The sequence below is a fragment of the Pagrus major genome, chromosome 1, assembly GCF_040436345.1.
Source record: "Pagrus major chromosome 1, Pma_NU_1.0".
In the NCBI taxonomy this organism is placed as follows: Eukaryota; Metazoa; Chordata; class Actinopteri; order Spariformes; family Sparidae; genus Pagrus; species Pagrus major.
This window is the reverse complement of record NC_133215.1, coordinates 25,633,987-25,647,805: the sequence shown is the minus strand read 5'-3', so window position 1 is coordinate 25,647,805 and position 13,819 is coordinate 25,633,987. Positions and strand designations below refer to the sequence as shown.

Here is a 13,819-nt window from a genome sequence, read left to right as displayed (position 1 = left end):
GGCCAGTGTACTCTGTCAGAAACACCTGAAAGAAAAGAAAGAAAAGACATGATAAGTCAGAGCCTTGGAGACTCAGTTAATCCATATAGTGGTATTATTGATATATTGGCTTGGAGATGTGTTAGAAAGAAAAAATACACAATCTCCTCTATGCTTGCTCTGTCTTTCGTCTACCTGCCCCTCTTCCAAATCCCAGCAGAGCCAACACAACCTTAACATTAACAGTGAACTCCACCAGAGCAAATTAACCTCAGGGTCACAGGGAAACTTCTGACACACACACTCCCTTTTTACCCAGCGGGAAATCTCAATATAGTTCTGCTTAAACCCACTCGCATTCAGATGAATATGGGCTTGTCAGGACTGTTGGACCTGACTGCGACAGCACAAAGTGTTCCCGTGTTTGCTCTGCTTTCTGTTGTACTCACTGTGACCCAGCTGATCTGGGCTCCCAGGTCTCTGAAGTAGAAGGTTGCTGTGGTTCCCACAGGCAGATGCTGCAGAACATCCTCGTCCTTCAGAGACTTCCCCTCTGAGACACACACATCGTTTACTTAATGAGTAAATTATAATTGCAAAGAGAAGTAGTACGACATTTACTTTAAAGGTGCCCTATGTAGTTTTGGGGAAGAAATGTTAATCAGAGGAGAAAGATCTTCATTGACTGATTCTTTATGCCTAAACAAACTAAATAAACAAACTCTTTGTTTTCATGACTGAATAAACAAACTGACCTTAAAGGACAACACAGTTTCATACTGTTTTACTTTGTTTCTAGCTTCAAAAAGTGTTCTGGGGACCTTGTTTTCCTCTGAGAACAGCTTGTTTATTCACTTATGGATACAAACTTATATAGTTTGTATTATTACCTCATTAATATTGGAAATATTAAAATTATGAGTTTGAATTTCTTCTCCAAAACTACATAGTGCCCCTTTTAAGTATACCGATAGATCACACTTTGGCTGACTTACTGGGGTCGAGACGAATGGACTGTCTTGCTGGGTACCACTGAGGATCTGAAACACACAGATAAATGCTTCATACACATCTAAAGACGGGGTGTAAAGTGAGCATTTCTGTGTGTGGCTTGAAGATTTGCTCAATCTTAAATCAGGTTTATGAGGCTATAGTCGCCTGTAGAGAGGTGGCACTCACGGCTCTTGTGGAACATAGACTTGATCTCCCCGATGGTGGCATTTGGCTCGACCTACAAATAACAGCACAATAAATAAAGTGGAGGGACATGTATACACACACACACACACACACACACACACACACACACACACACACACACACACACACACACACACACAGGAACAGATAATAACCCTGTTTTCCATTCATGATGGCGATAAATGTTAAATTTAGCTCTGGCTCTGCCCCACACACCCAGTGGATGTGGGGTATTCAACAGCTGGTATTAGGGTTTCAAAGAGCCTTGGCACACGCACACTCATACACACATACACACACATATACACATAACCACAGCCAAAATACACGACCTTGTGCCAGGCTGCCAGCTATGGCCCAACTGCCCCAATATAAACACAATGACAACAAACCAGAAACATGAAGAGCACACAGGCACGTCTGGACACACACAGTTGTTACAGGCGGGATACCAGACCAGTGAAACCTCCGGGACATCACCACAAAATCCCATTATCTCATAAAAAAAATTAATCGGTTTGACTTGAAGCCACTTACAGAACTCTCCAAGACCCTTCTCTTGTAGACTTACAAAGCCTCCATTTATAAATAGAAGATCTCTATCTGATTTATTTAACATTTTGTACATCCAGGCTCTGAGATTTGTCCTGAAAACTGAGATTGGTGTGCAGAAAAAAAGACAATTTCTACATAATGTCGCTTTAAAGTATCAAAAATAAAAGTACTCATCCTGCAGTAACATGATCCCTAACAGTGTTTTACTACTGTGTTTTGTATTAAAGCAACATAATGTAGAAATCAGCATTTTGTGTGATTTGGCGCCCCCCACAGTTTCTGAGTGCAACACCACTGTCATAAATACAACTCCCAGGTCGGTAACAGTTTGTCAGACGTAATGTAGGTGCTGACTACAAACAAAACTCATTACGTCATAACAATGTTTCGTGTTGAAAACATGTATGTAACGCTGTGATCCTACCCTCTCACTGAAGTTACATAGTGCAGAAACAAGTGATAGGAGGGTGGAGTGGCTGAGATACCACCCACCCTCTTGTATAAGTTTAAGGCTGTGCTTAATTTAACCCCTTTATAAACTGCTGGCTAGTTTAATCCACAGCCTTGCACCATAGTGTGTAAGCTCATCATGTGATTTGAGCATCACTGTCCTGTGAGTACCACGAATCTCTAAGAACTCAACTTTTCATGGTTTCAGAAAAACAGCCTGTTTTCAGCTTTGTGACCAAGTGTTTTCCATGAATCCAATAGGTTTTTTGAACAGTTTAGTTAGCTTAATAAGTAGGAGAATCAATTTCAGAATCAATAACATTCAAATTGAAAATCACCACATTTGGAGATACATGGTTTTCACTGGGAAGGAAGCTATACAAAATCTAAACAGTAACTGGTAACAAAAGCTGACAGACAAATGTAGTGTTGATGTACAATGTCTGCCTCTAATATGTAGTAGAAGTGTAAAGTTGGAAAAAAGTACTCAAATGAAGTACAAGTACCTCAAATCTGTACTCAAGTACAATACTTAATTAAATGTACTACATTTCATTTGCCCACTGGCTGCCAGCCACTGTGAGATGAAATGGCTTTTAGTTTAGGATTCAGCTCAGTGACTCATTCAGTGACTAAGATTGGGTCGAGGTCTCATTATAAAATTCAGTGTTAGTGCTGTCAGTCAAATTCATACAGTACCGCTGTACTGGGGCGGCCCACCAATCGGAAGGTCGGTGGTTTGATTTCAGGCCCCTGCAGTCGTCGAAATATCCTTGGACAAGATACTGAACCCATAATTGCTGCTGGTGGCTATTCCATGGATGTATATCACTCCTGATGACCAGGTGGCACCTTGCATGGTAGCATTTGTCACCAGTGTATGAATGGGTGTGTGAATGGGTGAATGCTGACTTGTGTTGTCAGTCCTTTACCATTTATTGCGAGACAGGATGGGCAGAGGCTAGTGTGTTAGCATGCTAACGTCAGTAGAAATCAACACTTATTTCTTAAAACTCTGTTGATTATTTAAAAGTTTGAGTAGTTTTAAACTAAAAACTAAAAAAATGCATATTTTAAAGACAAAATCATCAAAGTAATCCATGGCAGTATAACTAAAATCTAATTGCACATTTTTTCAAAATGTAATCTGACCCGATTACTAATTTTATAATCTGATTATATAATCCTGATTACATGTCATCCATTACTGGCCAGTTTCCCAAACATTTACAATATATTTGGATCTGTAAATGCCTTTAACCAATTTATTATGCAACCATTGATCCAACCATTCATTTCAGAAGGTGATGAAATTAAACTCTGAGATTTCACTCTTGCTTTAGAGTGGTGAATAGCATCCCTTCCTTCATTATCTATAGAGATAGATTGTCTGTTTTAGACAGGTTTCAAGTCACTGCAAGATACTACACTGAAATGAATGGAAATGCATCAGGAAATTCCTCATTAATGCAAAAAACAAACCCAGCAATACTATCTACACATTACATCATTACAGCAGCTCAGACATCAATATCAAATTTCTCTCAAGCCTTTGACATTAATGACTTCAGTGACAGGTTTCTCAAAACATTTTAGCAGTAAGCTGATGCTTCCCTGCTGGGCTGAACTAGAAGAGCTAAGATTCTTTTTCTGTGATGTGTTCCAACAAGCAATCACCCTGTCCAAGCAAAGGTGTGACACAGGAGGAGACTAAAGCAAGAAAGGCTGATTTTTCTGTCTGTGCTCTGTGACATGCCTTCGAGCTAAGGTTATCAGTCTGCACGCAACTGTGTGAAAGGCCAAAGAGCACTGAAAAAAATAATTAACTACATAACAATATTATATGTGTTGCATCCAGATTCTTATTTAAAAAATGTTAATTAAATGTTTGCGTTCATGTAAATTATTTAAAATATTAATAAAATCTATGTTTTTATATATTTATTGTTTATAGATCTCTTAAAATAACGATATGAGGTCTTCATGTCATTTGCGGCTACTAGTCATCGTGTGTCAACTGTTTTAAATTAAAAATAAAATATAAAGTTTCTGTGGATTAACACATACATTGACATAATAAATATGGAGCTTTCAGTGGCAAGAATGCACGGTGCTGGAGCTGATACTATTCTAGCATGGCAAACAATGGCAGATAAGATCAAGGAATTGCTGTAATTTCTATGTCTATTTGCATCTCTTGTTAAAACATGGTCTGTCTTATCCTGTAAGAGTTTTATATAGATCCAAATTTGGGGGGGTGGGGGGTCGTCGCCTGGTCCTTTTTTATTTTTTATTTTATTTTATTTTTTTTTATCCATTATTTTCCTTATCTTAATTTCTATTAGATTGCAATGTACCTTTTACTTGTACTTGTTTTCCTCGAAAAGCAATAAAAAAGTTGTTCACAAAAAAAAAAAGTTTCTGTGGTTGAAATATCAATAAGTGCTACAGTATGCTTAAATGGGCTTTATGGATTAATTGAAATGTATTAGTGATTTATTTATTGCCCATATGTGAACAGATTGTAACGTGAAGTGAAAAATGTGACCTTCCACGTCTCTCTTGGCGTGGACGGTTTGTTTGAGTTGTTTGATGCTGCCGGAGTGTGGATTTCTTTGTGAAGGATGTGACTTAATGCACATTCTCGAGTGGCTTGTCTCAGTGCCTCTCTCTGCTCCGCTAACAAAGCGCAACAGCAGCTAACGCAAGTTTAGAAATGTCAGCTTACATAAACTAACAAGCGACTTCCAGCACAACACAGAAGTTTCACAGCGCCCCCTTTATGTGAACACTATTTTTAAAACCATTTTTATCAGTTGTATATGATATACAGGAAAATGAAGTCTGTTTACTACATTTTAAGAAGGTGACTGTGACACCAAAGAGCAAAAATAAGAGATCGTTATTTACAAAAACTCAAAATAAACGCAATTACTTTGTTTTCTAAAAACTTCATATTGCACAAAGGACATGAATTAATTTTAAGATCAATTCTGGTTGCACCACATTACTTTAAAAAAAAAAACAATTTATGTTTTAGACTTTCATAATGTTTGAAGTGTGAAGGTCTGCTGCTGTAAGTGACTTGGCTTCTGCTGATGTCGACCTGAGCACCACGGGCCATTTTCAGCAGGATGACATCACTGAGAAGCCACCTCTCTGTAACCCCAGCAGCCCCCCCGCTCTTTGAGGCTTCACTCAGAGTCTGTTGTATAAACCCTGACCCAGACATGATACAGGAATACAGTTTTATATCTAACTCGGTCTGTTAGTTTAGCCCAGTCCCCCAAAGGCCCCCCTGTCCACATCCAGATCTATATCGGTCACTTCTGTTAAACTTCCTCTCCAAAAGGTGTTAAGATTAAACCTGCTATCACCATGGAAACTCGCTAATCCGACAACAGGGTATAATCCGGCAAGGATAGCGCTTTATACTTGGTGGTCCTGAGGAGCAGTCTTTGATAAGCTGAGTCTGCCCCGGCTGACAGACTAACACCACTGTAAACTTGGCCGATGCAACTCTGTACACTGACAGACCTCCCACCAACATCGCACTAAACCCTTCTAATGCAACGGCACTGACTTACAGGCCTGGCACTGACAAACTAAAGCTGTCTAACACAGCAATAACAAAGTACGAGCCAAGTACAAACGCCTGTAAATATACCTTGTAAAACAACAGGCTTAAACGTCCTACCAAAATAAATGTGGCTAATACAACAATGAAACACTTTAATCCTGGCTGTAAACACAACTTGAGTCTATCGGTCAATATCACTTTGGCCAAATGTGACTGTACCACAAAACTCGTTGTTATATTACTTCTGTAAAAGCGACAGAGCTTGTTTTGTGTGCAAATTTCTTTTTCCTACATGTGCTGCTTTTGTCGTGCACCCAGCTGTGTTCTTGCTTCGACAAGAATACTAAATCTGTTCATTAGGGGTGGGACAAAGTACGGCAGTATATCATATCACTTGTTGTTATCCGATTTTCGATACTGGCATCAAATATTGACAATTTTATTAATACATGCAGATGTTCTAAAAAGACTCCTCTGACAATTTCATTTACCAGAGTCACTTCCACATAACTCCTTGCGGTGTAAATTTTCTGTAAACTTAACTTACACTGATTTAACAGACTTCAGTCAGCCATAGTTGTACCCTTCCTTCAGACTTTTTACCTACAGAACTGTTCTGCTTTCTGGCAGTTCAGTAATTTGATTTTGGCTGTTTTACATTGAAATGATGGCACACATGAACATGGAAAAGCTGCAGTCAGTGTGTGATAAAGAGGCACAAAGCTAAGACTGTATGCACTTTTGAATACATTTCAGTTCATGTCAAACTCTGAAACTGACACCACAATGCAGTGAATAAAAACAAACATAATTCCCGCACTTTTCCTCTTGCAACGTACCAATTATCGCAAAATCGCTCTACCGTGATGCTGTCGTGATTGTCAGCAACATACCGTGAATCGTATCGTGAGTTACTCTGTTATTGTCTCCCCAACTGTTCATGATGTGAGGAGGATGTCCAGTATAAGCATTTGACCCAAACAACTCCAACATTACAGCCTTTTTTCCCCTGCATGTATAAAAGGGGCTCCAGTGTGCATTTAGACTGGCTGTCACACAGCCACTGACTGACAGCGAGGGCTACAGCAGCTCAACAATGTTCTAGAAAACGTCTGACTCACATACACAAACACCACAGGACCAGACATGCTGCGCTTAGCACCTGCATTTAGTAAACAGGCAGACAAACAACAAAGGCACAAGGAAATCAAACATACATAAACAGTATTGGAGAAGACTTTTTTGCAAAGCTGAGGTTAGAAAAGCATATTTAAATACTGATTGAATAAGTTCTTACCTTGTCCAGGAAGCAGAGCTTGTCCTTGGTCTTGGCATCCAGTATCTCCACCTCAAAGAAAACAACAGCCTTTTTAGCTTTTTTAGCAGGTTTGCGTTTGACCGGCACTTGAGCTGGCACTAACGGGGCCGCTGCCACCGCCCCATTAGCCGCCTTTTTACTGCCAGTGGCCTCTAGCGCTAGAGTGTCCATGTCCACAGTCCTCCTCCTGCACTCACTTTATTGCCCTCTTCTTGTCACTCTTCTCAACTGCCTATCCAAGATCCACACCAAACCATAGAGAGGGGCAGCACTCAGCTGTGGAAATAAATCTGTCTCTCCCCTGCTCCTCCCTCTTCTTCCTCTCTGTCATTCTCTCACTCTCCCTCCCTCTTTGCCCCTCTCATTCTCATTCGTTCACTGGTGGTGCGCTGCTTTATTTAACTGCCAGTCGACCCCTGGAGCGCCGACATTTGTGCCACATGTGTGTGCACAGTTGCATACACAGGAATGCCTGGTATCCCCCTGGCAGACCGTCTACAGTATATCATCGGTGTAGATCTCATGAGGGAACCTTCTAGAGCAGAAGGCCGAAGCTGTATTTCAGAGCTGCGCCAACTTGGTTTTGAAACATAACTCCCCCTCCCAAAAAATGGACACCTGATGACCCCCTCTCATCCCCTGGGTAAGTGGCAAGATGGACGAGAGGTATTCTGACAAACGGCACCGCCCCTTTCCTTGTTTAACGCCCTTTCTTCCTCTCACCAGCTAAATATAAACGTCTACTTCTAACTCTGTAACCAGCCCACTCCAAACCAAACTCAACAGCCTGATCTCCCAGTCACTCACATTGGGAGACTCCCTCTCCTGCCTCCAAGGGGTGATAATACTCCAGACTGTGAGGGATTAGTTGGGGCATTCCCTTTGCTGAAGCCAACCCCCACCCCTCCAGACTCTAATGACCAACAGACGAGATACAGTTTCCGCAATGAATGAAAGACATACAGTCACAAGTGGTAACATGGAAGTTTAGGATGGAGATGTATTCTATTTATGTACTTCAGTGCATGAATATAATGAACACAGTATTGGTATCAGGGGTGAAAGGCAAAATGGTCTTAATAAGACAATAAATAATATTGTGATTTTTTTAGGCTATATTTCCATATTTTGAAATTTCCTCAAAAGTTTAAAATCAAATATCATGATATTTTTGCCAAATACGTCAATATCCATGTTGCGAAATATATTGTAGGGATGACCGTTGATACTTTCACAAAATATTAACACAACGCAATATTTGATAAATAATCAGCAGTAATGTGGATATAATGACTGAGTGGGTAAAGGCAAGAATTAGAAGAAGTAGAGCAGTCTAGTAGGTTCAGTAATGCAGCCTTTCAAACCAGGAAAAGACAACAATTATGTCATACAAGATATAACAATATCCAAAATCTAAGACAATACAGTCTCATACCACTATAACAATACAATACAGATATAATGCCCAGCCCTAATTGGTATGAAACATTTTCGGTTGTGTAACAGGTTACCCTTGATTCCAAAGCAAATCAGCGCAGCTTAGTTTGATTCAGCACGGCCAGTGCTAGTGGAAAAACGGCAATAGTGGCGCTCATAATGAACTGATTTCATTATTAACTGTGGTTTAAAATGTCATGGTTTCGTAACCTTGAAGGCCCAGCTTCTTCTCACTTTCAAAAAAAGGGACATTATGGTACATTATTTTTATAAATAGAGTGAGTTAAAGGGGCTCTATGTAACAGTTTGTAGCAAAACATGTATACATCATTTTTCATTGCCCATACATGAGAGGATTGTAACATGACGTGAAATGATAGCTTCCCTGTCTCTCTTGGTTGCTTGTGGACAATTTGTTTAAGTTGTTTAATGCTGCTGGATTGTGGATATCTTTGTGAAGGACTTGGGTCAGATTTACTGCTCTGCTAACAGAAAGCAACAGTAGCTAACTTTAGTTTAGAGATGAAGTCCACTGAAATAAATTAACGACCATCTTATAAAACAACAGAGAATCTCCACAGAGCACATTTAAGAGTTGGGCTTTCAGGACAATGGCAACAAAGCAGGAAAATGAGCCTTGCACCATTTTTCAATGTATTCCATTTGTCCTTACAAAAACTGCATCTTGACCGGACTTTTTGTGTACTTTACTGTACTTTGATTATTTGGTTTCTGGATTATTTCTGTTTGGAAAGGCAGCAACTGTTTGATAAAAGCCAACAAAGAAATGTTGTGGGGACAAAAGAACATAACACCTTTAAATAAAAATGCTCATGTGTTCTTTACATCAGTAGTGTTTTGAAATAAATTATTTAATTTTAAAAGAAACCGAGATTGTTCCTCAGACTGTGGCATGAAAACTGAAGAAAAAGGCAGCTTGTCTTTCTAAGACTTCAATCAGTGCTTTTTTGAATCCATCCACGTAGCTACCTCATTACAGTACAAATGAAACATTCAAGTATGCCTAAATGAAGCATGACACCTGACACTGCAGTTGAGACTTCGGAGAAATAACCCCATCTCAGTTTTCCGTGTGCCAGGCATACCCACTGCCACTGTACCTCCCCCATCTCATCTATATAAAGCCTCTGGCTGGCAGTGACAGTCTGTGCTGGTAATGCACTCTGAGGGTGAGGGTGAAGCAGAGAGAAATACGCTTTAACTGCTCATGTGGAGACTTTGCCTGTTTTGCTGGTGTTGCCTGGACCTCCTATCCCAAGGTAAGAAGCTGTTTTTTTAAATCTGGTAGGATTAATTGTTTAGACAGATTAACAGACAATCTGGAAGTGTCTTTTCTCCGTAAGTATTTTAAAACAAAGTGCGAGCTACTGGTTGGTGTGTAAGCAAGACAGATCACTGTGAAAGTGTTGCAGCTCTCTGGTGCTACCTGGTGTAAATACAATGAAACTATGATTAAACTGGTCTAGTGGGGAAACATTTAATCTTTCATTAATGATACAAGATATTGTGAACAGTGTAATATTTAAATACTTTATTTAAATATTTCTCTTTACAGTTTAGCCTTAGATGTGTTTGTTGTCTCTATAATGGAGGCAATTTACATAAAGGAAGAATATAAATCATTATTATTGAATCCATGAACCTAAATTTTACACTTGATTTGATAAAATAAAAACACTGAGTTAATTTTTGATGCATTCTTCAAAGAGCACTGGTGTGAGCGTTCATCTTTAAACATGTGCTCTGGTGACCATGTCAGTCATAGTCCACACCCAGCAGTGACTACAGTCGGCATACCTGTTACAGCTAAAGCTTTAACAATGCTGGTTTATTTGCTGTTTATTCAGTTTTTCTGGCCACATACGCAAAAACCTCTAACCTGGGTGTGTTGCAACCAGTTTGTACCACGCCCACATGTTGTATTGACTTTACAGTTCATGTCAGTAATTCTCATATTATCTGCCTTGTCTGGCTCTATTTTCTGTTTTGTGTTCAGAAAAGTGCTATATAAATAAACTTTATCATTACTGAGTAATGTTTGCAAATTATGATTGTTTAATTAAAGTTGTAATAGCAGAGAGAATAGCAGCCATTGGTGTTGGTCTGTCTGTAGAGACCATACAATCAACCAATATGTGGATAACCTTTGATTTTTTGGACTTTCACAGACTCTTAGGAGTCGTGGTGTAATACTGGGTACACTAGTGACATGTGGACAAATCATAGCCGTGATTATCACACTGTAGCTTCATACTAGGGATGGTGCGATAAAAGATTTTATCGCGAATCACAATTAAAAACACTCAAAGGTCTGTCACCATGGCTAAAGGCATGACTTGAACATTGTATCCCTCACAAAAACAAGTTAAATCGGATACTATGGATACTAAACTAAAAGACATTAGGCAGATGAGGTAAATACCATTTATTTATCCTTCATTTGTGCCGAAGATTTATAACTTATTTAAGATTCTTTAATTGTTTTTCACAAAAAAAAGATGCATCCAATCTGTGATGCAGTAAAAATATTTGTTTCTTAACAAAATGTAAGGTAAAGTGATTCCAGTTTGTCTTAGTGCAAATTTAGCTTTTATTTTAAAGTTTTAAGAAAATGCTGATGATTATCAAAAATAATACTGTGAATCACAATTATGTTGAACAGCATAATCGTGATATGAAATTTTCATATCGTCCCATGCCTAATTCATACACACTACCAATGTGTAGGCTTTTGGTATTCAAATGCAGTCAAGGGCATGGCCATGAGTAACTGAGTTCAAAAGTTGATAACCGAAGATGGCCATGAAAAGGTGAGCAGATAGATTAGGGGTCGCAGGAGTGGCGTATGACTGACACATTGGCCAGTGCAAATGAATGCTGACACCAGTGCAACCACCGAATGATAAATTGCATGCATACCTTAACAGTTTAGCACATATTCACCACTTCAAAAATCTTTAGATCTATGAGAATAATGATCAACTTAGCTGTGTTTTCATTAATGCATTTTTCATTATATAAATGTTGTTTTGCCCCTTGTAGGTTGCAAAAGCCGCATCTGTCAAGTGAATGAAGGGGAACCGGAGCAGCCACTGGCTGGATCAGTTTCTGTCAGACTGCTTCAAATCCTGTCTGATGAGTTTTGGCGCTCAAGGAACTCTGTTAAGTTTTCGAGGCTGTCAGTACTCACAGGAGTTCAATGGCTGCAGCGTAGGATATGTTTCACATTAATGATAAAACAGGCGTCTGCGTTAAGTCAAGCCTGGATGTTTCTGAGACAGTAATCACATTTTCCATCCTAAATCTAAGCAAGTCTCTCCTGACAACTTAGAGTCTGACTTATTTTATGACTTTGATTGTGATTCTGGATCACTGAAATGTTCTTTATGACTAGGAAGTATTGAATTATAGATATCTGCAGAATATATCCAGTCTAGCTTTAAAATGTTAAAGTGGCCACGTATACTTTTGAAGGATTTTTACATTTCCTACATCTTGAATTCACATTTCTACCAGCAAGAATATTATTATGGATATCTTTTATTACCATTCTGACTAGTGGGAATACAACATTACCTAGGAGACATTGTATTATGGATATCTGACACGTAATTACAGATTGGACTGTGGTTCTGTTCAATGTTAAAACGCCTGCCATAGATTGCTCACTTGGCTGTTCACCTGCATTATTGGGTAATAACAAGATAAGAAGCGCCATGACTCTTTCCAGCCAGAGATGGCGATGATACCCGCTATTATCCTACACAGAGGGCTTTGTGTTTAGCTTGGAGACGTGTAGCTTTTCCTCAAGACCTAACAAATGCACAACGCAGGTATAACTCGTCATAAATGTAGGTGTAGCCTGACTTTAAGGTACGACATTAGCCGGTACTAGCGTTCATATCCGTGCATGAGAGGCCACAAATCCCCGGTCACAGAAACCAGCCCATGGCAGGCGATGTTGCAGCAGCATGCGTACCTCAATGCTAACGTTTAAAGCTTTAAATGTGACTGTTCTGGTGGAGTTTACTCTTGTAGAAATCACAGAAAAAATCCACACTGGATTCATTAATTGTATTCTAGTCCCGTAACGCGCCTCATTGACGGTGTAGAGTTTCCTAGACACTACTTACCTCGTAGTGCTTCATCTTGGTAGTTAGCACCCCTTCCCTTAATATCCCAGATGAGTGACAGAGCCGCCTCCAATCAGCGGACTAATATGGGAGTGCTGAGGCCACGGTGGGCGGGCACTAAGGCCACGCCGCAGCCAATCACAACGGGCGGCATTCAGGCGATCCAGCCCACACTATCAGCGACCTAGCCAATGGCGTTTGAGCAGACGGAGAGGTCGCTGCTATGCTAACATAATTGGATTATCCCTTCAGTTATATTGCTCTTTGAATAGCATCTCTGTCCGTGTGTGCGCATGCTCACTGGTCCAGTGTGTGTTCATCTGTCTGGTGACTTTTCCCCTCTTTATATCCAGGCACAATGCCATTAATTTGCCAATTTCTTTTTGCACACTCATTCTCAGTTATATGCTGCAACGTCGTCTCTTTCTCACAGTTGCACTTTATGTGAATATTCAATGTTTGCCTTCTCTTGTTTACATGCATTTCTTTGTTTTCTTTGTGTGTAAAATGTCTAACATAAATAAAGTTTGTCATTAACCTTGTATGCTGTCACTTTATAATCTCAAACCAAAGTCAGTACTGATGGAAAATATCAGGTCATGAATTGCTTGTGTTAGTTAGGCACATTTACCCCCAAAATAATTAGCTTGTACAGTAACACACCACAGTGAGGACAAAATTCGGACACATGTGAAATGTGCAAACACGTTTTAAGGAATAATAATAACGACACATCCAAACAAAATGATGTAAAAATATGCAGATTATATAGATAAGTCTGGCCTGCAAAGGAGCAATAGCCTACGTGTCACTTCAATGTACTTAAATACACAGGACTACAGTTCTGACCTTTAAAACCTCCTACTGTGATTTGGGTGTGTCTGTAGAGCTGTTAACACCTGCAGTGAAAAACAGGTTTTGCTTCACTTGACAGTACCCAAAAGGTGTACGAAGTTGTGTGATTGATTCATTATTATGTTTGCTTTCAGTAAGGGTACTTTTTATAAATATAGTGTAAACCTGTCCCAACAAATGTCTGATAGACATTTGTGTCTAAGTGTGAAAGCACGTAGGCCTCCATGTGTGTAAATTAAATCTGAAATGCTGCCTTCAAGTGCCACTCGTACACTCTCACACCGTTTTTGT

At 39.6% G+C, this 13,819-nt stretch overlaps 1 protein-coding gene across 2 annotated transcripts in view; it reads right to left on the bottom strand.

Moving 5' to 3' along the window:
* The window catches only part of tecrb (trans-2,3-enoyl-CoA reductase b), a 16,356-nt gene extending 3,633 nt beyond the window's left edge, over positions 1 to 12,723 (bottom strand). Inside the window, exons 1-6 of one of the 2 annotated variants that reach the window (XM_073471718.1) lie at positions 12,674 to 12,723; positions 7,062 to 7,112; positions 1,159 to 1,210; positions 975 to 1,019; positions 429 to 532; positions 1 to 25 (exon numbers count right to left, since the gene is read on the bottom strand). The exon at positions 1 to 25 is cut by the window's left edge and continues 91 nt beyond it. In XM_073471718.1, the coding sequence (XP_073327819.1) occupies positions 1 to 25; positions 429 to 532; positions 975 to 1,019; positions 1,159 to 1,210; positions 7,062 to 7,112; positions 12,674 to 12,688 (292 nt within the window). In that variant the 5' untranslated portion in view covers positions 12,689 to 12,723. Of the gene's footprint in view, positions 26 to 428; positions 533 to 974; positions 1,020 to 1,158; positions 1,211 to 7,061; positions 7,344 to 12,673 lie in introns of those variants that run through there. The other variant, XM_073471708.1, reaches the window with a different exon arrangement.
* Positions 12,724 to 13,819: the final 1,096 nt, after the last annotated feature.